The 24,280-nt window shown below is 34.1% G+C and overlaps 4 protein-coding genes across 7 annotated transcripts; 1 reads left to right on the forward strand and 3 right to left on the reverse strand.

Moving 5' to 3' along the window:
- Positions 736–2,582, forward strand: LOC18608098 (LIM domain-containing protein WLIM1). Its single transcript, XM_007042595.2, has 5 exons — positions 736–1,134; positions 1,526–1,622; positions 1,722–1,765; positions 1,886–1,969; positions 2,065–2,582. The coding sequence occupies exons 1-5, from the start codon at positions 997–999 to the stop codon at positions 2,290–2,292; spliced, it is 591 nt and encodes a 196-aa protein (XP_007042657.1). The 5' UTR covers positions 736–996; the 3' UTR covers positions 2,293–2,582.
- LOC18608099 (TATA element modulatory factor) lies at positions 2,948–9,858 on the reverse strand. 2 transcript variants are annotated; one of them, XM_007042598.2, is made up of 17 exons: positions 9,555–9,858; positions 9,307–9,400; positions 9,103–9,206; positions 8,982–9,020; positions 8,731–8,814; positions 8,540–8,601; positions 8,193–8,295; positions 7,412–7,552; positions 6,923–6,991; positions 6,775–6,831; positions 6,438–6,689; positions 5,783–5,860; positions 5,586–5,696; positions 5,050–5,120; positions 4,451–4,639; positions 4,196–4,289; positions 2,948–3,877 (listed from the first exon to the last, which is right to left on the reverse strand). In XM_007042598.2, exons 1-17 carry the CDS (start codon positions 9,555–9,557, stop codon positions 3,569–3,571), a joined length of 1,860 nt encoding a protein of 619 aa, XP_007042660.2. In that variant the 5' UTR covers positions 9,558–9,858; the 3' UTR covers positions 2,948–3,568. The 2 variants fall into 2 exon arrangements, with proteins under 2 accessions (XP_007042660.2, XP_017971067.1); XM_018115578.1 differs by having other exon boundaries at positions 9,103–9,211.
- LOC18608101 (telomere repeat-binding factor 1) lies at positions 10,313–14,369 on the reverse strand. Of its 3 annotated transcripts, none has more exons than XM_007042601.2 (7): positions 14,108–14,369; positions 13,456–13,646; positions 13,125–13,342; positions 12,956–13,040; positions 12,146–12,229; positions 11,258–11,608; positions 10,313–10,902 (listed from the first exon to the last, which is right to left on the reverse strand). In XM_007042601.2, the coding sequence occupies exons 2-7, from the start codon at positions 13,603–13,605 to the stop codon at positions 10,888–10,890; spliced, it is 903 nt and encodes a 300-aa protein (XP_007042663.1). In that variant the 5' UTR covers positions 13,606–13,646; positions 14,108–14,369; the 3' UTR covers positions 10,313–10,887. The 3 variants fall into 3 exon arrangements, with proteins under 3 accessions (XP_007042663.1, XP_007042664.1, XP_017971069.1); XM_007042602.2 differs by having other exon boundaries at positions 13,456–13,665; positions 14,108–14,356; XM_018115580.1 differs by lacking the exons at positions 10,313–10,902; positions 14,108–14,369 and having other exon boundaries at positions 11,252–11,608; positions 13,456–14,081.
- LOC18608102 (cysteine-rich and transmembrane domain-containing protein A) lies at positions 15,599–17,297 on the reverse strand. Its single transcript, XM_007042604.2, has 3 exons — positions 16,897–17,297; positions 16,522–16,690; positions 15,599–15,898 (listed from the first exon to the last, which is right to left on the reverse strand). The coding sequence occupies exons 1-3, from the start codon at positions 16,946–16,948 to the stop codon at positions 15,853–15,855; spliced, it is 267 nt and encodes an 88-aa protein (XP_007042666.1). The 5' UTR covers positions 16,949–17,297; the 3' UTR covers positions 15,599–15,852.

Here is a 24,280-nt window from a genome sequence, read left to right on the forward strand (position 1 = left end):
TTTAATTAGAGAAAAGGAAGGAGCCAACCAGGAATCCAGCTGGCCTTTTCATCATTAAATTCTTCTACTCAAAAACCTTAGGCTCCACCACCTCTGAGCAAAAAAAAAAAGGAAAAGCAGACTGCCCTTGTTGATCTACCTAAAACATCAACATAAGTTTCCAACTACCCTTTTTCACTTTTACTTTAAATCTATTTGATTACTTCAACATGCAACAACTTCATTAGCATATCATCTTGACCCAAAATATATTTTCACTTTAGAGGGAATCCAATTTGGCATCTTGGGTTTCTTCCTAAATTTCCATTTTCTATCATTTCTAATCTATAACTAATGATTAGTTAACAAAACATAATGAAATTAACCTATACCAAAAACAAAAACCATTTTTGACTGATCTTTGCAATTCCAGTTACATATGACCTTTCACTTTATCTAATTTTGTCCGTACGGAAAATAATAGTATGTGAACAATTTCAGTTACTAATTTAACTGTCAATTATTGCTAATTTCATTCATTTTGCTTAAGAAAAAAAAAAGAATACAGGTATGAGATAAGGCAAAATTTTCTTACTGGGATCAATTTTCTTGGGAAAAAAAATGAAAATTACAGATTGAAATGTAGAGGAAAATGTTAAGAGTACAGCGTTAGATGGTAGGGAATTGCTTTAAAGACGGACAAAATGATAGCAAAAGTGGCCAGGTCATTCCTATCAATCATCTATAAATCTGCTTTAATGTGTTGCCCGCAATTCACTGCAGCCCACGCTTCCTTCTCCCCATTGGTTTTTGTTACCATTTTACCTATTAATAAACGCCTACAAGGAGAGAATCTAATTGAAGAACAAGAGAGGAAAGGAGGAACCAGTCAATGAAAATTGGTTCAGGAAGAAAATAATCAAAAGTAATAACGAGGTTTACTGTCTTTGCCTTTCGGTTCTTGCTCTTCCCCAAAGGTTGGTAGTGTGCTTGATATATAGCCTTGGAAGCAGAAAAATGGCGACTTTTGCAGGGACTCAACAGAAATGCATGGCATGCGACAAAACTGTCTACTTGGTTGATAAGCTAACAGCAGATAACCGGGTTTTCCACAAGGCTTGCTTCAGATGCCACCATTGCAAGGGTACTCTCAAGGTAACTTTATCATCTATAATTTCAATATTTCTGTGGACTTTGAAACCTACATTTTAATCCAGTTCCATTGTCTGCATGGCAAGATAACTTGTAATCTTTCTAGCTATGAAAATGTAAATGGTTCTTCTTCTTCTTCATCCTCCTCAAAGTCATGAACTTTCAGCAAGTCTTGTAGATGCCATAAGAATTTTGAGGGAAAACAATGAAAGAAACTCTTCTAGATATGTAACGATGAGGTAGGAAAGATTGTTGTACAAGGAAATTAAAAGTAAAATTTACAGAGTAGATGAGGAAGATAATGCAAAGGTTTATTATGGTGAGATCCAAATGGAAATATCCCATCTATGCCTTATTATTGAAGATAACTTTTAAAAAAAAAAAACTTTTGCAGCTTAGCAACTACAACTCTTTTGAAGGAGTGCTATACTGCAGGCCTCACTATGATCAACTCTTCAAGAGAACTGGCAGTCTGGACAAGAGTTTTGAAGGTAAAAAACAAATGTGAATTTCTGTTTAACTACCATTTATTACTATATCACTCTATTAAACGGTCTGCTATCATTTCTTCTCTCAATATATTCTTTCAGGAACACCAAAGATTGTCAAACCTGAAAAACATATAGAAAATGAGGTAATTCTTGGAAACTATTGACACCACATTAGCCATATATATGTCAACCACTTTCTGATTTTTTTCCCCCAAGTTTACCATAAATCTTGCCATTGATTGGTATTGAATTGGATCCAACAGAATGCACAGAAAGTCGTGAACTTGTTCGGTGGCACCAGAGAAAAATGTGTAGGATGCAATAAGACTGTCTATCCAATTGAGAAGGTAAGAACCATTAATTTTTTGGATTGGAAAATGTATGCTGTATAATTGAACCCAAAAAAGACAAGAAATTTGAGTATGATTTCATGTTCCTCAAGGTTACGGTGAATGGGACACCATACCACAAGAGCTGCTTCAAGTGCACCCATGGAGGTTGTACCATTAGTCCATCAAACTACATTGCACATGAAGGAAAACTTTACTGCAAACATCACCACATCCAACTCTTCAAGGAGAAAGGAAACTACAGCCAGCTTGAGAGTGACCGCGAGAAAACCCCAATGAATGAGAAACTTACCTCCATGGAAATTGCTGCTGAATCATAGTTTTACTGCCGGAATTCAACTCCTCTTATTTCCATCACTCTTATGCCTCTCCGACCATCCATGTCGTCGCTGTGTCGGTTTCTCTTATGGGTTTTTTTGGTTTTTTTTTTTTTTTCTTTTCTTTCCTACTATTAGTTCACAACCTCCCTTGCAAGATGAAGATTTTCATGATGTGCCATTGGGTTATTTTCCTAAGTGGAGTGAGCTTTTGAAAATAAGACTAGTCATATGGTTGGTTTCGGCATTTGCTTGAAAGTAAAGAAAAGATTTATGTGGCTTGAAACTTGGTACGTGTCTCTTTGTTCCTTTGCTGGCTTTTAACTATTCTAGTAAACTGCTAAATGAAAATCCTGAATATTGCCTTTGACCAAACCCCGGATGTCACTGGTGGCAGTGAAATCGTTCGCTTGTCAAAAATCATACAAATCCATCACGACTGTTTCCAAGGCCAGCAATAAAAAAGAAAGAAACAAAAAAAATTAAAAAGGGTGGACAACGGACATCATCATAAAAGCAACTATAATTGATTACAAAGTGAGGACTCGGGAAATGATTACTACAAGGCAACAAACCATTTAAGAAAGACTTTGATAAGATAAATTAACAAAGGCAATGCAAATGTTAACTAGATTAATTGAATAAGTAACATGAAATCTGACAACATGTTCACAGCTTTGTACTGCGTTTTTATTAACATTAATCCGACCCAATGATGCTTCGAAAAAGAAATCCTCGTTAAGTATTTAATTACATGCATATCACATTTGTAGACCCATAGAGTGTGGGCCCCGTTAAGAGTATTGGAGCGCCATTTCAGCAGCGGACCTTCTTGATATTTTCAGCGTAGAGAGTGTGTGCGCAATTGTAAATTCAGCTACTTTGCCACAATAAGGTCTTAAAGGCAATCAACAAATCACTTTACATAATGGAAGCAACAGATTAATTACAGAGATGCATGGTATGGTATGGTATGGTATGGGGAGAAGGGAGAATGCTGCTCTCCATTCTCTGATGAGAACACCCTTTTACATCACTAATAACTACAAATACATTAATCTTTGACAAGTCATAAACTTCCTCAGCCGCACAGGCACAGATGTTGAAATTCCCCCCATGAAGAACGAATTTTGGTTTTCTTTCCCCTCCCAATGCAGCGCTGAAACGGAACCTTTGTTTTGAAACCTCTCCTAAGATACCCATTAATGGGGCTGCTGTTCTATACAAGGCACCACAAGTATCAACTGAAACCAAATTTGGAAAATGAACATGAATAATATCAGCTTCCACTTAAAGAGCCAGTTCTGGTTCTTTCTTTTAATATCTGAGCAGCAAGTATCAGCAGATCCACCATCTCAAACCCTGCAGCGGAAACTGAATCTATTTTCTCAATGCTCGAATCCTCAAAAATATTACCCACCTCACTGCCCGCATTTTCTCCAATTAATTCACCATCTCCCTCAGCTGACCAACTAACCGGCAGGGAGCTGCCTAGGGCAGTCTTCACAAGTTTTGCCTCTGTAACAATCTCATCAAGAGCTTCTGATGAACTACTATCTGTACCTTCAGAAGTAATTGACTCCGTTACCTAAAAACCAGAATACAACTAAGTCTCAGATCATTTGTTTCAAGCAAGATATACAAAAGATACTACTAACACAACTTAGCTTCCCATGGGAAAATTGCATAAGAAATTTCATAATGACAGACATAATACTGAGAATACATTATATTACTTTAACTGTATGATAATAATAATAATTAAATATTTATATCTGAAACTCAATAAAACCTTAACAAATTTTTTCATAAATCCTTAATCAAACCCAAGCATCTAAAACATTCTATAACATCACACAGCCACGCCTAAGTCTGAAACAGCAAATCCAACACCTTGGAAGATTACCTTAAGAAGCGAAAGACGCAGTCTATGAACTGCTGAAGTCAGGTGCTCCAAACTCCCCATACTCTCCCTAAGTGTAGCATTTTCAATCCTCATCCTGGGAAAAAGGAGTGGTAATAACATAAAGCACAAAGGAATTATTTTCTACTGAAAGGTTGGTATAGAGAACAAAGGACATCTCACATGCATAAGAACCATCTATCTACAGTCAGGAATTACAGGCCATGCAATTAAAATATAGACAGCATATTTAGATACCTAGCAAAATCCATGCTACTTGGCTGAGCTTCAGCTTCACTTCCCCTTGCATCTATTGCACCAACCCAGCGTCTAAGATATGTTTTCTTTAGCAGATTTCTTAGCCTTCCATCTCTTTCAGAAGTAATAATTCTTCTGTTTGCAACTTCAGCCAAAACATTGCCTTGTTTCATCTCATTACTGATTTTCCTGTGATAGGTGTGTAACCTTCTAATTAGCCAAATACACAATTTAGTCACTGTAAGCAAGTCAACTATCATTAGAAGCATAGATGCACATAATGCAAACAATCAGGAAACAGAGATAAAAAAAACAAGAGGGCGCAAAGTTAAGACCTTCAAATATATGATTAAACAAGGCACTAGAAGAGGAATTTGGCCATATTTCTCTGTTCTTTGGAATAATATTTTGTATAAAATAAAAAACATGGCAATCCATTCCTTATCTAGAACGTTCTTTGACTCGAGATAAGCCATGTAACGACATACTATATAAGTTCCAACATGAAGCTATTCACAAGAACATAAAAAATATATAAATAATAATAGAAAAAAAAAGAATTAACAAAATAAGGTCATGACACAAAGAAGAAATCTTACTCTTGCAGTAACTGATACTTCCGTTTTAACTGTGCCAACTCCAAGAGAGCCTTCACCTTTTCATTTGTAACCTGAGTTGACCAACAAAGTTCTTAGAACTTCATTTTTTTTTATCAAAGGATACCATTCTACTAAAAATAGAAGCCATTCAACAAAATAGAAAGGACAACATACATCATGTAAACAATAGTAAATCAAACTACAAATCAATGTTGGAGGTCTGGACGAAAGGAGGAGACTTGTTCTTCTTGTTCCCAACCAACAAGGAATAGTAACACAATGCTTGAAGTCTTCGACAGATAGTGTCACTTGAAACTTATCAAGTTTAAAATTTAAAAAGAAAAAGGGTTTCTGAGACTTGACCTAAGCAAAGTAGACCTCAAACACATAAATGTAGTCTGAGGCCTCAAAGCATGAACCAACAGCTATGGATAGTAACTGACATGAAGGCAAAATGATCATCAATTTATGTTCTGCAACAAATAGTCAATAAAAATAAAATGTGCATCCGTCTGGAGTTAAGCCAAGAAAGTTACTTGAAGCAAATTTCTCTGAAGCTCCTCTATTTTTTTCTGAAGAGCTGCATGAACATTTCTCTCCAGTAAATGTCTCTCTTCCTGCTGTGATAAAAGCAGCAGCGCAGCCACCTGTCAAAAGAACCCAAGGCTGAGAAAACAAAATGTATAAATTAACAGAAACCAGAAGACAACAAGACATAAGAAATGTTCAAAACCTTTTCTTGTAATGCCTGTGCAAGGGCTTCTGAGGAATCACCTTTTCTCTCAGCAATATTTAAGTCCACCATATCCCTCTACAAAAGATAAGGGAGATAAATAGAAATTACAGCTTGAAACTACATGGTAGAAGGGCAGTAATCAATAACTACAGCCAACTTACTAAAATCTGAATGTGTCCCTACCATGAATACTTATAAATATGTACAATTTTTAATCAGCCAAAAGTTTTCAAATTGAAATGACATGGATTTGAACATAGCAGGTTGATCTAACCCTTTTCATAACTTCAGTAAGACAAAGTTCCTTTTGCTTCAAATAACTTTTATCAAATTAGTCTAGCAGTTGCTATTCTAGAAAAATAGATCTTTCAAATTAAAAGCTTTAGCATCAAAAGACAACAGAGCCAATAGTCAAACTGAACACCAGATTAAAATAAAAAATTTTAAAAAAATCCAAAAAATACTTCCATTTCTTTCAGCTTTATAACTCATTTTAGAACAACAGGATTTACCCAACCAAGGATACTTCTCTAATAAACTTCTATATGCAAAGCCATCTGCAGAAAAGATGGCACTAGATTTTGACATAAATGAGAGAAAGAGAGAGACAACAAACAAGCAATTGTGCCACATTAGCCTCTAAGTAACAAACCTCAGATACAGACCCGGCTTCAGCATCAGTACTCATATATACATCTCCACACTCACATTCACCCGGTTTGAGATCACTCTGCACATTTTGCCCTTTGGCATCAAATTGCCTAAATTTTTCTTCTACTACATCAACAAATCTTTTGATATGTGATCTTTCCATATCAAGCAAATTCATGATTTCAGTTCTATGCTGAGAATGGTAATGCCGTAATTCTGTGACCCTATTTAAAATCATTTTGTCTGAAGAGATCTGCATATAAATCAAAAGGTCAAGGATTTAGCCAAAGAAAAAGATTATAAAAAGAAAAAATCAAAACTGTAAAGTACTCACTCACTTTCTTTCTTTCCAATTCACGAACTTTCTTCTTTAAATGATTTTCAATCTCCAAACCCTATATGCCACAACAAATATATTTGTTATCAATATGAGACATGCAATTAGTGAACACGTAAAGCAAGTATAACCATCAAACAAATTCATACCACCCGCAATTTATTTCGGAGGTCATCCACAGAGCTCCTTACTCTCTCCAGCTCTTCTTCCAATGAACTCTGTCTGAGGAAAAGTTATTCAAGTTGCATGTTTGAAACAAAATTCAAATTTCTATAAGCTATATCTGAACATTTTTCAAAGCCTGTCACCATATTAATCTCACCAAGCATGTAGCACATTGGTTCTAGATTGAATAGATTAACAACACAAGCATGGAAAAAAAAAAAAAACAAAGCCGATACACTGTAGTCTGCAGTTCATTTTGGAGTGCAACTAATCATATAGGCACCTTTGTCCATAGCAGTTATGTCTAAACAAACAAGGGAATACTAAACATTAAGTGGTGAAGAATCTTAGGAGGAGAAAAACTCTATAATATTAATTTAATTGTTTAGAATAAGGCCACTAATAACCTAATAAAAGAGTGTGGTATTAAAAATTGAGGAATAGAGGAAAATTCAGGGTTTATTGGAACTCACAATGTATTTAGAGGTGGAAGAATCATTGAAACTCCACATTTCTGCAGGATCATGCAAAAGATAAGTACATTTTTCATCATAACTAGCATCCTCCAATTCCCCAATAGCCTGCTGCCTGATCTCATAAAACTTATCGATAACCTGTTCCAAATTTACAAAAGAAAAGAAAATGTTTATGCCATTATTATGTAGAAAAGGAATTTTCCAGCAGGACAGGAAAAAAATGATGACGAAATAGAAAATGCAACCCCCCAAATAAAGCAATTAAGTTTTCATTTGACGAAAAAGGCTTTATGGTAAATAGAAACAGTAGTAATACAATAATAATGCTAGTAGTATCAACTACCAAGTTAAAACGTAAAGCAGGCTGTGATCCTAAACCAACAATGACAAGGTCCATATGGCACCATCCCAGGAGGCCTTGTTTCTTATTGGGATTCTTATTTTCTTTTCTTTTTTCTTTCTGCTAAGATGGGTTTTCTTAGCAGAATATTTTAATCCATACAAAGAAGATGTAAGCATTTACTGTAGTTCAAAGAATATGGAACAATCCCCAAGAACCAAACTAAAGTAAATCGATATATAATCTACTCTAATCAACCTAAAAAATATCTTCCAGACTGCATAGAGATGGGTTGTAAAGTAGATTATCAACCATATTAGGTAGTAATACCTCACAAACCACTATGTAACACACACAAACATATTAACTCAAGACACTACCTAGCTCTCGGTTAAGAAATCAGCTCATGATGGGAACAAAAATATTTCAGCCGTTTACCTTCCTTAAAGATTCATTTTCATCTTCTTGTTTTGCAAGATCAATTTGCAGTGCATCATTGCGTCTGCTTTGCTCAAGACAATTTGATGTGAGCTCTTCCAACCTGTAACATAAATTCAATGAGCATTCAAATGTAAGAACTACTTTAATCAATTTGTGTCACATCTAAAACTTTTAATTTATATAAAACAATTTTAGAGCTCATATCAAAACTTCTTAACACTCCAAATTTCTCCTTAAAAGAAATGCAAAGACCACCACAATCCATGAAACTGATACCAACAATAGTGGCTGCAAATCCTCCCCAACCCCAGAAGCGAATGATTGCTAGATAAAAATAAAATTACCTTGTCTGAAACTCGTTAAATTTTTGAGCCATGAGCTCCTCCTTTTCCTTAGCCTTCTCAGCCTGTTACCAGACATGTGGAATGCTAAAACCTTATTATATTTTAAGGCAAAAAACACTTATAATACTGTATACAAGTATAACAAGAAGCAAGCCATAAATGAATTTGCTTAAATCAATTATGGGAATAACCTCCATAATTGAATGATCCCGTTCAGCAAAAGCAGCTGCCACACAGCCTTGGAAAAACTTAACCTGCTTTTCAGCTTCCACATTCTGGATAAACAAGCCAAAACAAATTAGAGAGACAAAAGGAAAAAATCAAAGTTTAAATTTTACTCATGCACTAAACCACATAAAATGACTTCATTTCAGTTTGTTGAAGAAAGTTTCTAATGTGACCATAATTCCACAAAAGAGGCGTGCAGAAACTAGGGAGACACCTTTGCAGCCTCCTTACGATGTAGGTCTGCCAGCTGAGTCTGCAAAGAGCAAAGCAATCATATAAGCTAATACAAGGGTTGAACAAGTAACAAAAAGGATAACTGAAAAAGAAAATCTTACTTTAATTCGATAGACTTCGGAAAGCTCCTCTTGAAGATTTTGGTTTTCCCTTGTGCAAGAAGCTAATCTCTTTTTCAAGCTCTCAATCTCCTGCTCCAGTCCAGCTGTCCTAGTAGGGCATTAATTTCTCACTAAACATACCAAAACGAAAAAAGATAAAATGAAAAACTAAATCTTGCGATCGGATGGGGAAAAGAATTATACCTTTGAAAATGCATTCGAGTAGCCACGGCAAGATAGCTTGGTCCAGCTTGTTGCATACACAATTGTTCAATGTCTTTACGCAATTCGTCGCGCTCTACAAAACAAAATCATTTTTTTCAAAATTTTATTGGTCAAAAGAAAAAAAAAGTAGCATTAAACCTTTGTTACAGACAAAGGGAACAATTTAAATAGAAAAGGAAAATAAAATTCAAAGAAATTAAAAAGGAGATAGGATCAAGAAAGCGTACCATGTTCTAACTGTTGGATGCGAGCCAGTAGTGATTCGTTGTCGTTTAAGCTCGTCTCCATTATTCACTGATTTATTAGGAAATCGAGAAGGAGAGTTGGAAATTTTGTCGTAGAAAAGGTTTTTCTAAGGGATTGAGGAGAAACCAAATTACGTGAGAAAAGAGGGAAAATGAAAGATGAAATTATTTTGGTAGTAAGAGGGAGGAAGCCGTCTCACGTCAAACGGCGCTCTCTCTCTCTCTTTCTCTTTCCATTTCCTCCGTCGCGGTTCGCTAACGGCCTTACTTTTGCTTAAAGAGATGCCTAATTGCTACTTACTGAGCGATTATCTACTTGTATTTTTTTTAATTAATATATATGAATATATTTTGTCTCAAGGACTATATTGGGAAAATTTCTGTTGAGGTTAAGTTATTAATTTCGTCTAATAAATGATTAAAATATTTTTAATTAAAATTAATCTATTTATTCCCACTCGAGTATTTTTATAATTTTATTTAACAAAATAAAGAATTTAGCTTTTTATATTTACATGATTTTAATTAAAAAAATATTAACAAAATTGACATAAAAAAGATTCGCAAGAATGTTTTCATCTTTTACATTTGAAAGCACTTTTTAAATGTGAGAGTAGTTTTATCGTTTATTTGAAAATTTTTAAAGTCATAATTTCTTATAATTAACAAATTGAATCAGTAAGATGTTAAAAGTTAATTAAACAAAAAAAATAGCCACAAAATAGTATGCGAAGGGCACAAAAAGTCAAGGGATTATTATACCGTAGTTACAAGTTCATGGATGAAAATGCCAATGCAAATCAAGCTACTGCCACCCAACAAAGATTCAGTCCAGTCCCCAAATATGATTACCGGAAAATCTAGAAGAAATCGTACAAGATGTGGCACGAAAACTACAGCCAGTGGATTCATTTCTATAGCAAAAGGTATGAAACTGCTTGAACATAGTGTACTACACAACAGATATTTCAGATGGTTACAAATAGTTCCTGTTCCTACCCCTATATACATTCTAATTTCTACGTTTTCCAGCCTCCCGAGTGCAGAGGTTCGGGAAATAACATCAAGTGATACCCAGAATATTCCCCCATTAGAAAGAACCCCAAAAAAAGGAGGAAGAATCCCTCAATTTGAAACCATCAGCAAGAAAGCCTGTAAACTGAATCTACCATTCTAGGAGGATCTGCTTGTAAGGAAGAATCCTATACATATGCACCCAAAAAGGCCTTACCCATATTTACAAGTACCGATGATAACTGGGTGCATGCTACAAAAATGCCACCCTTCATAACACCTTGTTGCTCATTTTGTCAAATCAACCTCGAACCACCTGTGTATACACAAACAATATTATATTGAGTCAAAAATGCTAAATAAGTAAAAATTAACAAAATTGACGGGGCAGGACAAACAATGATTGATCCTAGATACACTATCTACAGGATTCTTAGGTATAGAATCCACATTTATAGATAACCAAGTCCTGCCTCTGCCTGTTGGTGTCTGTGAAAGCAAAGAAATCAACTTGCACTCACTGTGTTGCTTTCACATCCCATCATAAAATTTGATGTCCATCCATCAGATATATGTGAATATCCCACCCCTAAAGTCTTCTAAATCCAACTCTTTTCATCTGTGCACGTTCCGTGACAAAAATAAATAGTGACAAGACATTCCAATCATACCACTTTCTGATTGTTTCTTCCTTTAAGAGTCTTCATTGCTGCTTCTGCAAAAGCTTGTGCTGCCTCTGCATCAGCTTCTGCAACCTCTGCCTCTCTTGCTGCTTCTTCAGCTTCTGCTATTGCAGCTTCTGCCTCTGCAACTGCTCGAGCAGCAGCTGCAGCAGCCTCTTGTGGAGTCATAGTCCTCATCTTGGCTAACTCTAAGTCAATCTGAGATTTTGTGAGGATATGGAAATCATTCCTATCGAATCGAGGAGAAACCCTTTGCCTTCCCTCTAAAAATGGCATGGGGTGATTCCTCCTCCTGTCTGAAAATGACAGAGCAGGTGCAATTCTATACCTGCGTTTGACCTACAAGTAAATGCATGGGATTAAACCAAACCCTTTATTAAAAAAAAAAAAAACCACCCATTACTTAACTGGACATCAATATTCTAGAAACTGATATAAAACTTGCACAAGCTTATAGTATTAATACAATCAAGAAGCATAGAAAAGAATTCTTCCCAGATTTTTTAGTCAAATTGCATCTGTGTGTGTCACAGGGAGGAGTGCAATCAGCCTATTCACCATGCAATACCTTCTCAATTTAATCACTTAACTTGTTCCATGAATTTTTTAATGATGCCATAAGCACAAAGAAGCTTAACGATCATTAACATTAAGACCAATTGCAACCCTGTAATTATGTATAACTTACAACTCTTCCAAAACCCTAAACTGTTTTCAAAAATTATAATCACAGAACAGAATACACCCACAGGCACCAAAATACAGGCAAATGATATTATTCATGAAACCAGATATATCCACTAATTTCTCATTCGACAAACCTCATGGCTTACGATAAAGTAGCATCTATATGTTTCCATGCAGCATATAAATTACCTTAATCAGTCTACCACATGCCATCAAATACTTTAACTTTGCTGACAAAAGCCTCTTAAAGTCAGGAGGTGCCCAATATTGCTCCTATAAAATAAGAAAAATGGTAAGTCAGCAAATTATGCCAACAAACTCTAAGTGAGCACATATTTCCAGACACAAAGCAATGCTAAATCCACAACAGGAAGACCAACAACTTGTAGAGAATATTTTTATTCACATTGTCCTGATGCACTAAACAAGGTGGGTGCTGTCATCAATGAATTATGAGATGGAACATCATATAATTTTATTTCCAAGTAAGCAAATTAAATTGAAGAAATTGTGATTTTGGCATGTCAAGTGTTATCAAATTTCTGGTGTCATGAAAACTTGCAGGGTTTCATGGTGAAAATAAATAAGGCTGGCAATGCCCTAAACAAAAAGAGGGAGAGAGCAGATTGACATGAAGAATTAAATGGTCACTATCTAATTTCAATTCACCCGCCTTCAAATTCAAATTGTAAATATAACACATACAAAGAAAAAAAGTTGGCTGACACAAGTCCTTAACAACTGTTTCTTCTTCTCTTCTTTGCCATTGTTGGGAAAGAACGGCGATAGCAATTAAAGAAGAAATTAAAAAGATCTCCAATAAGCACAAAACTATTATAAATTATTTGAAAGATATCAATCACTCATGTGCCATGTTAAAGTTCTTATATCTATAAATCTGATCTACTCCTCTTTCTCTATTTATTACAGATCTCTAATGCAATCTTTTCCTTAGAATAGCAAAAAGAATAACTATGAATACTGCATATAAAACAATACCTCTATATATGCAGCAATAGTTGTCTTATTGGAACCACCAGGCTCCTTCAAGCTTGTAATCGCTTCCATAATGAGGTTATCTAACCTATAGCAATGAAAAGAAATAACAACATCAAGTGAAATCATACAATATGAAATACATCAAACAAACTTATGAACAATGTCTAACCTGACAATGGATCTCTTTGTTGAAGTTGGAATCTGCACTGTAGTGCTGGGAACTGCTATGGGCTTAGCATCCGCAATTTCTTCATCACTTGGAACAACAGTGAGGGCCATAGCACCATCCTCCTGTTTAAGAATGCTAGGTGTCCTCTTTACGGCTAACCTAGCTTTGTCCCGAGAACCCCACCCATTTGCCATCACACTCATATTTCTCCATTTATCCTGCCCAAGGATACAAAAAAAAAAATTGGAATGGCCAGCACATTTCATCAAGACAAGGATGAAAAAAAAGGCTTCTATATCAGCACCATTTGCAAAGAAGCAAAGGAACAAACCTTGAGATCTACGTTGGAACGCAGATACAAGACACCACTGAATTCAGGGTCTTTCAATATTGTTCGCCATTTTCCAGCACCATGTTTGATGACTCCAGATTTTAATGCTGCCTCCTCTTCAGGTGTCCATTTCTGCTTAGGAGCGCCCATTTAAAGTAATACAGAGGAAAAAAGCCTTCGAACTTCCGAACCTGCAAAACTCAATTCCCGCTATATTGGCAGACAAGATCAAAAGAAATGCGACTTCAAGCATTGTATTCTCACAAAATTAATATTGATACAATCATCATCAATTGTTCTTATAAATAAACAGATTAAGCCAAATTCTAGATCAAGAATGACGTGCATAACTAATCCCTAATACCTGATTTCAAGAAATGACGATCATGATTAAATCAAAAACTATGAAATCAAAATCACTTCAATAAAGCAAAAAAACTTCGCTCATCGATTGACAAAGCCAAAAAAAAAAAACCAAATTTCACTCATTGACTACATTTCTAAAAATTAACAATACCATATAGTCAAATGGGCAAATAAAGCAAATTTACACAAAATTAAGGATATTGGAAATATTCGAAAATTCAACAAAGGAACACACATATTAACATTAAAAAGAAAAGAAAATCAAAGATAAAGGAGATGAAATTACCAGATGTGCTGAAATATCGTAGACAAAGAGAGGGAAAAAAGGATTAATTTCTTATTTCATGTTATATAGTGTTTTGCACTATTTTTGGGTGATTGCATCGGAAGTCGAAGGCTTGTTGCTTTTAATAAAAAAAAAAATTAAAGGAAGAAGTAAATTCTGTTTTTCGATTATGGAGGTGCTATGCTACAGGAGATTACATGGAGGTTCTACCGGACGCTGTGATTTCCTGGCGCAAAAAATTTGCTAGGGTTTCTCTTTTTCCATTTTATTTTATTTTAATTAGGGTTCACTCGTGTCACGTGTGGAGTACGCTGAGATCCCTGACTGGATCTGCGACGGACACGTGTCCAAAGAGCCGATTTTGGGGGATTTGGAATTTTGACCCGGCTACAGGAACAAGAAGACTTTGTAAATTTTGTGGAGATGAAGTAAAAGACAACGGATCAAGGTACTGGTACAGGTCCTCTTGTTTTTTTTTAATAATTTATTTCAAATAATTTTAAGAAAGAAATTGATGAAATTTCAGGGTTCCATTTTATATTGTGATTAATGTGAAGAACAGGATACGGTGTGAACATCTATATTTCAAGTAAAATTTGAGTAAGGTCAAAAGAGAAAAGAGTTTTCGACACTTCAACTGTATGTGCAAATTTTTCAAACTCGATTTTGAATTGAGAAATTTTATTTTTTATATTAAATGCTTGAACAATTGATTAGAACGTTTGATTTTTTTTAGCACGTCACGTAAGTGTTATTTGTATTAAAACTATATTAGTCAATATTTGATATTAAATGCTAGATAAATTGAATGTCCGTAGTTATTAAATAAAATGAAATCGAAACGTTATTTGAAAATTATATTCTTATTATTAATTTAATTATTAAATTACTTTTTTAAATTAGTAGTTCAAAAAATAGTAGAAAATATACTTATGTTGTTGCCACTTTATTATTTTACAAGAATTTAACTAAAACCATTATCTATATACAAAATATTTGATTATTATTCATTAAATGGTGAAATTTTATCGTAATTTTTAATAAAAATATTTATTTAAATAAAATACCAAAACTTTTACTGAATCTATGCAACAAAAATTTTCAATTTAATCGACTTGGATTTTTTATTTTTAATTTTATTCAATCATTTTTAAAAGAAATCTCATCAATTTAATCTAAAAATCTTTCCTAAAAAATTCTGGCCCTCAAGTCAAATGCCCGGCCGAAAAGAGTTGCAACAATACATCCTCACTGTAGTATTCCTTTATTTTTTATGCTTTATGACCATTTCTTTGGCTATGCTTCCAAGTTAAGTAAATTAGCCAAGTTACCTATAATATATATATATATATATCCAGCCTGTGCCCAGAAAACACCCAGAAGGTAATTTTCAGCTGTTACTAAATGTTTTTTCTTCAATTGTCCTCTTTAAACAATCAGCAGAAGAATATTCCTTTCTTCGCCTTTACATTTCCAGCTATGAAAAAAGAATAATAAAAGCTCAAAAACCTCCAAAGTTGAAAAGATAATAGCTGTCCAATTGGAATACTATATGTAACAAGAGTTCAATTCCAAACAAAAGGTTCAAATTATTAAAGAAAATAAACAAGCGAGAGGGTAAAAACCAGTAATAAAAAGTTTAACACGCGACAAGGAGAAAATTTCTTCAAATTGGGAATGAGGGTTTAAATTTTGAATATGTCTCGTTGGGTTCAACGTTCAATGAGCTGCAAAGTTTGGTTGGGTCAGAAGCAGGCATCCAGCAGGCAGCAACAGCAAAGGGCGGCCAAACTGCACAAGCAAACAAAAAACGAAATCATTCGTTAAACCCCCCATATACATTACTTTCTGGCTAAGCAATCTGCATTATCTTGAACCCCACCATTTGAAAGAACTCAACTGCAGCAATTGACGTGATATGATACACCCATTATACGGTGATAGAGCAATAAAACTACCCAAAACCAACATCGAATTACAGGAAAGGCTTCCCAAACTTGTCATCATTTACCTTATCCGAACCTTAATTTTATCAAAAACCTGTCCCGAGCTACCTTGATATTCGCCAAAAGTCTAAATAAATTTTTGACCGAAAACACCCTTATCTCTAGGCAAACAAAATAACAAACACCCAACATCTTCACTAAGGATGGGTAGGTTCTAGGGTGTTTTCGGGACTTTGACCGGCCAACTGCAGGACTGATCATGTGAAACCCCAACCCCGTTTTTTATTGGAAACCGTGATGGTTGTGTCACAAAGACGACGATTTCCTACCCGCCGAAAAACACGCGGTCAGTTACAATTCCTCCGTTATCATCCTACAGATCTGACATGCCATATACGGTAGATATACTCGTAAAGTTGTACTCTACACATGTATGCGTATACGCGTTGAATGGGAGAAAGAACTTACCAGCCTTCTAAGAAACCAGTACTTTGCTTTTGCTGAGGAGGAGGAGCCTGAGCATACTGAGGGGCGTAAGGAGGAGGATATCCCTGAGGAGGATAACCCTGGGGGTATCCTTGAGGGGGATAACCCGGTGGTGGATAAGCATCCTTGGCATATCCTTCTGGTGGATAACCTATTATTCAATCAGACAAACAATAAAAATTTCAGATCCACCAGATCCATTCAATCACAATTCAACAATGCAAAAAAGTAACATAAATCCAAACGATATAAAAACCAAAATAAAAAAAGAAACAAAAAAGAAAACATAAAGATTTGATGAGAGAAAAGAAAAAAAAAAACCCAGATGATAAAAGAAACTGAAAACTCAGGGTTGACCTTGAGGAGGAGGAACACCAACAGGAGGCTGTTGCTGATTGTAATAACTCATCGCTTCTTGTGTTGTTTTGCTGATACTTTCAGTAAGAAGAGATCTTTTCTTGAATAGAAGATTTCTTTTTCTTTTCTTTTTCTTCCTTGGACAAAATTTTAAGAGAGAATGGAAGAAAGAGAGATGGCTCTGCGCAGAGACAGAGGCAAATTGGATATTTTTATATACTCTGGAGGATTTTCAAAGGAAATCTCTACCCTTCATTAGGGATGTGGACGCGTGTCCTTTACGGGAAACACAGCCAATCAATAGGGAAAATTTTGAAAGAAGTATAATCTTCGTTGGTTTCTTTTTAAAATTTAGGCAAATTGCGTGTCCAATGCGCGTAAAGATAACTACCACCAAAACTTATTTCTTAGAAGCACTAATTCCTAAAAGACAAAAGTCCAATTGGAAGCTTCGTTGGACAATGTTTTTATTTTGGTGCAATTCCTTCGTAATGGTTAATCTCTTCAACGTGATGGAGGAGACCATCTAAGATTTTAACTCAATAAATTGATACAATTATGAAAACTTTTTAATCGGAGAATTTTGGGGGAAGAGTTTTATTTAGATTTGAATTCATGCTCTTCCTGGAAATATAAACATTTATAAGGGACCAAAACTTTATAGTAAAAAATTATTAATTAATAATACACAACTAGTTATCAACGACAATACATCAAAACTTAATTTAAAAGTCCTTTATGTAAGGATTCCTTTCTCTACTGGGTTAGTCTCAGTCTGATGAAGGTCTTACCCAGTAGCTCATCTCCTGTTATTTTTTGTATGCCGCAGGTTTTTATGCTGACTAAGTGCGGTCTTTCATCCCTCTGTTTTCAATCTAATTATACTTTCTCTTGCTTATCAGAAAAAAAAAACATTATTTAAAAGTCAATAAATTTTTTTATAATGTATTATATTAGTATTATTTTTATACAAAAAATTGATTCGTGATTGACTAATGCTTTTTTATTGTAAGGTATTAACTCTTAGTCTACCAATCAGCCATCAGGATTTGTTCAATTGTGATTTCAAATTTACAGTTAAGTAAAGCAAAATTTCGCACTCCTCATATTAAATCCTTTTTTTTATTTGTGTTTGGTATAAAGGCTGCTTTTGAGTCATCCCCGTTTCTTTCTGTTGTCCCTGTCACGTGGACCTGGCTTTGGCTTTTCATTTTAATTTACTTTATATTACGTGTGAACAAAAATGCGGGGCTAATCATGCCAATGGGAACACACATGAGACCACTAAACTAACGCAGCCCAACTTGATCCCATCATTCCACCTTTGTGCAAGTTCAGTTTTTATTCTTTCTTGATTCAAACAAGTGCAAAGATAAGACAATTACAATCCAGTGTTCTTTTCACCAGATTGGAAATAGTGGTCCGTTTAATTTCTAGGACATTAAAAATGGTTTTAAATTCATTTATTCAATCAATCGTCTTCAAAATTTAATGAAATTTGTTACCTCAAAACTCTACTTGGACATTTATGTGTTCATACCATAAAAGTAAGTTAAGACATTTGAATGTTCACGTTGCAAAAAAAAAATTGACATGTTTGACTTTTTTGGATTGGATATTGATGTCATATTTAATTATTTTTTATTAACATCTAAGTATTAAATTTTAAAAATTAAAATATTACACGAAAATCATAAATAAAGTGATGCATTTTACTTCACCGTTACTTTGAGATATATAGTAACATAATGTCACTATTTTATCAAAAACGCATGTTACTGTATAATTTGTTGGTAGATGTAGGATGTGACAAAATAGGGGAAAGCCCCACTGTCGTACCATTTTCGTTTTCTGGTTCCTCCCCTGAAAGGGGGGAGGCATATTCGCCTGGATATTTATTCATTGTTTTGAAGAAAACAATACCATTGAGGAACAAGAGAATGAACTATGAAGGCACAAAAATGTCAATGCATCGTCGTTTTTTGTCGACTTATGCATTGCTCTGTTCGCTAACTACCCTTTTGCTTCGTCTTGTTCCATTTTGGGGTTCTTTGGAAGTATTTGTCAGCACAAACCATTGCAACGGAGACAATCAAAGCCCACATCTTTTTCAAGGGAAGAAGGGTGGGCTGCATTGATCTGGCATGTGATTGGGTTTACAGGTGCTTGCAAATAATACAAAATTATATCAACGTGCATTTATATTGACTTACGCAGGAGTTGCTTTCAGTCATTGGCTCCGGTGCCCCACGGTTATACCTCTTGGAAATAGAAGTTCGAGTAAATTACATTTTTATCATTTGATTTTTTGAATTTTTTTATTTTAATCATTCAGCTTTAAAAAATAATTATCAACTGTTTACAAGAATTTTTATTTTGATCATTCAACTATTAAAACATAATTTTTACATTTTTTTATTATGTCGTTCATTTTAATTATCGTATTCATATGACAACAAAAATTACTTTTAAATTTTTTTATTTTTTAGTTATTTTTATCACGTGGATATTTTCATATATTAAGAAGAGTGGATGTAGATGTGGATGGCATCCATGTGGTAAGAGTAGTTGACATGGATAATGACGCAAAGTGTCAAGTGGAGGTTCATTATCTTTTTAAAGGTTAAGTAATTAAAATAATATCACTTATTAACTTAATGATCAAAATCTTATTCTTCAAAATTGAGTGACCAAGACAAAGAATTTTGAAAAGTTAAATCATAAAAAGGTAATTATTTCAAAAGTTTTGGATCTTCGTCTTAGATTAAAATGTCTTGACTTGGTATATGTTAAGACAACTCAGTTGTGCTCATTATATCTTAAAAAATATATAAAAAAAATGTAAACTGGTATACACTTGCTATTGACTTGGTATATATAAGAGAGTCGGAGATGTCCAGATGCCATAATTAATAGCTGTAAAGAAAGGGAACGGTCGTGAGTCAAGTTGTCCAACACATCCCATTTTAGAGCTGAAAGTACTGTAGGGTTAGGAATATGCTAGGCTTTCCTATTTGATACTTAAAAGCCATGTTTAACCAACTTAAATTTTAAATTAATTAGATTTGAAGTAGTCAATTAATCTGTCATGTAACTAAAATTATTAAACAACCATGTGAGAATGATCTATAAAAGAGTTTCCTAGCAACTTTTTGTTTGGACTGATTAATCAAACGTAGAGTTTGTGTGTTACTTGATAAAAGCTACTTGTATTATTGTAAAATTAATAAATTCCTTGTTGGATGCTGTCGTGACTTGCGGGTCCGGGAACCCATTCGCCAGATGCGGGCGAAAATTAAAATCGTGTGGGTGTGGGAGTCGCCACCAATCTTTTTTTATCTAAGGTGTGATTGGTCACCTATTAACCCGATTCTTAATCGACGGAGTCCTAAATTAATTTTAGGTCCGTCGAAAGAACGAGAATTGGCCCACGTTTTTTAGAGATGGGTTCGGGAGTGCGGTTACGCACGGAGAAGGGTTAGCACCTCCGTGACGCCCGTCCTACGAACGGTACCATTTAATCTTAAATTATCCAATAGTGGTCCACATTGATTTTATTCCTATGCTTCCTTAATCCTTCTTATTAATTAATTCTTTATTATTTTAGCTGATTGAGTCTTTTATTCGATTTTACGTATGCACATGATGCAAGCGTAAAATGATGTCATGTCTTGTTTATTTTAAATAATGGGGTTGGCAGTTTTTTATTGAAAAATTATTCGAATATCATCCCAACGCTTTGGTGAAGTATCGAAATTTTCCTCACCTATGGATATCCCCCGAAGAACTCGTCTCTACGAGCTCCTCGGGGAAATCCCATCATCGGAACTCCCGTGCGCCATTTGTAAAATAAGAGTGGCATGCAATGACAGTATAAAATGATGGTATCTACATGCACGCGTTTATTGATTATTTAAAAATTTTTGATTATTTGCTTATTTATTATTTTTATTTATATAATTATTAATTTTGGTTTTCTATTTAAATCCATGTTTGTTGTTGATCAATTTTTTTACTNTGCAATGACAGTATAAAATGATGGTATCTACATGCACGCGTTTATTGATTATTTAAAAATTTTGATTATTTGTTATTTATTATTTTTTTATTTATATATATACTTTATTTTTTGGTTTTCTATTTAAATCCATGTTTGTTGTTGGTCAATTTTTTTACTTGATTACAAAGCTTATCTAATAAATAATTAATTAATTTTTAAACGATGGGATTAATTTTATTTATTAATATTTATTTAACAAAAATTTTCTACATATATTGTTTTCTAACAATGACTATTTGACTTAATGGGTTTTGAAATCTAGAGTTCAGATTTATCCCGACGCTTCGGTGAAAATCCGTCTCGAAATTCGCACCCGAAAAACATCCACCCGAAAAAGGTAACTCTTTGCCCCTTTTGGTGGTAATACTCAAATATTTGTTCCAATTATCTTTTATTTGTTATTATTTATTTATTTTTCACTCATTATTATTATTATTATTTACTTTATTATTTTATTTTTTATCTTTCATTATTTTTTTATTTTCTAAAAAAATATTATAATATATACATATATATATATACATTTACATCATGCATTATTATCATTATTATTATTATTACTTTATTTTTTTGCAAACCTCCAAATATATTTATAATATTTATATTTTTTATTATTATTTACATATTTTAATTAAAGATAATCAAACAACTAAGATAAGCTAGGTAAGCCCAAAGCAATAAGCCCACATTCACAAGCAATGGGTAAGGCCTCACCTTGCTTGGGCTAGAAAGATGGCCCAAGTTGTGTGGGCTGCACGGAGGTCTCCCTGGCCCGCTTCCTTGGTCCGCTTGGCCCTCTCCTAAACGCACCGTTTTGGGGCTCTAGGGACACCCTCAAACGACGTCGTTTTGGCGTCGACCTTTTGAATTCTTCCCTCTGCCGAAACGACGCCGTTTTAGGCCCTAAACTCGGGTATATAAATCCCGTTTTCGTCCTTTCCTCTCATTTTCAGCCTTTCAGTTTCTCTCTCTAGTCGCACCCTCTCCCTTCTCTCTAGAAAAAAATCTCCCTTCTTTGCCGGCGCCGGCGTCCCGTCTTCTCTCCCCCAAATCTCTCACCGGCTTCCTCGGACCCTCTCTTGAACGCACCTCTTCCCTTCCGATCGACGAATCGGGCACCCCTTTTTCCTTCGGTCGACGATGACCCAAATGGGTTCAAGCTTTCTCCCGCCGGTGACCGGCACTCCACAGATCCCTTTCCCTTCACCACTCACCGATCTCTCTCCCCCAAACCGAAACAAATCCCCGGTTGAAACCCCGATCGGATTTTTTTCTTTTTGATTTTTTTTTTGATTTTTTCTTTTTGTTTCTCTTTTTTGTGGCTAACTGCTGGTAGCTCTCCTCGGTCCCTTCCCCTTTTGCAGGTTGCAGGGTTTTTAAAGAGTCGGGTTGTCCAAAAAATTGGACAACCCGACGAGGGGGTTCTGGCACCCCCTGGAGTTGGTGGCCAAAACCCCCATCACGTGTAGTGGGTGGGGGACCATTTTTTTTTATTTAATTTAATTTAAATTTTTTTATTTAGGTGTCTACAGATGCATTGCATAAACTAATTATGAAGGTAGAATTGGAGTTATAAGAATGCAGCCAAAACCAGAAATACAGGGTTTAAGGTTTAATTTCCATTGCAGGAGGTCTCTTATCAATTTGGAAATTAGAAATTTAGATTTTTGGTTAATTTCAAAAAATTATTCTACATATCGAGTGAAATTATGAAGTGTTTATTAGGGTTTGTCGATAGCATGGAATAAGAGATGTCGTAAGGTAATCTTAGTTATGGATAACTAAATCACTGCATAGGTGATTCAAATAAAAACAGACAATCAAATGCTAATTCAAATTGGACGTTAACTATTAAAATTTTTTTAAAGAGAAATGACAAGTCAGTATCATTCATGTGTATCACGAATTTAATCATTTAATGGGTTTTCTTATAAATATAACTTTTCAATATTTTAGTAAGACATTTTCTAAGTAATGTTATGAAAATTTCATTTCTCAAGTGTTATTTTAACATAAATATATTATTTATTTAAAAAAAACAATTGTATATATTATCTTATTAGAATTGTATTGTAATTTTGTTAACTAGTTATAATTATATTATAATACCATTAATTAACTAAAGTTAAATTATGAATACGATTAATTTTATATATAAATTAATTTAAAATTACAAGTAAATTTTTTTTTCAAAAAAAAAATTATGCTTTTTGTCACACTTAAACGCGTGGACAAATTAGCTCATTTCTTAGCTTCAAAGGCATATGCAGGCAACCAAAAGTAATCGTCCAAAAATTAATGGTTTATTCCTTTCGGGTTTCGCATTCCATCTTCGTTTATAGACAGAGAGAAAGCTAGAAAGGATTAACCACCGGTTATCAAAACAAAAAAAAAATAGTAAAAAAGTCTTTTGAATAAACCAAAAAGAGATATCCTAATTGATGAGGTCTCATTTTCAGCTTGTTGGGACGTGCAAAAGAATGAATGGACCAAAATCATTTATGCGTCCACCTAAAACAAAGTTGACATAATTGCATAAGATAATAGCACCGTAGGCTCGTGTCATTATTTCTGAAGCCCATCATGACCCAGCTAAGCCCGCTTCACAGCAAAACAGGGCCATCGTGACATTATTATTTGTTTGTTCTCAGTCTCTGTTTGTTTATGGAATTTAACTAGTAGTTAATTATACAAGATTTGTATTCCTTAACAAGACGTTGAGGCATACTGGTAATTGAACTGAGAATTTGGGTATGATATTAAATGTTTTTTAATACAAGTTTTGTTTTAAATATTTTCTTATACTATATAGGAGTGAATAAAATTAGACTGAACCAATGATCTAACCAAACCAAAATAATTTAAGTAAAATGGTTCAATTTGATTGATTTATTAAATTTATTGGTTCAAAAAATTTGATTCAATTAGTTTATTTGATCGGTTCTCGATCTTAAAATTTTTTATCTAAATCGATCAAAAAATCAAACTAATATTATATATATTAAATTTATATAAGATATATATTTTTCTATTACTAACTTGATGATGTGGATGGTTGATTGTCTTGTGTTAAATGATCTTATTGTATAGATGTTAATTTTATTGTTTTTGTTATGTTAAATCTTAAATGTTAGAATTTAGAGGTTAAAACTCTTTAATATTAATTTGATGGTTTATGTGAAAGAATATAATTATGTGAGTGAAATGATAAATATTGTGTTTTTTTTTAATGTTTAGATTATTTGTATATTTTATAATTATAGACTAGGTTTATAAATTTCAATGTTGTAACTTGTAAAAACAAAAGTGACAAAATTTCAATTT

This window comes from Theobroma cacao, chromosome 2 (genome assembly GCF_000208745.1).
Source record: "Theobroma cacao cultivar B97-61/B2 chromosome 2, Criollo_cocoa_genome_V2, whole genome shotgun sequence".
In the NCBI taxonomy this organism is placed as follows: Eukaryota; Viridiplantae; Streptophyta; class Magnoliopsida; order Malvales; family Malvaceae; genus Theobroma; species Theobroma cacao.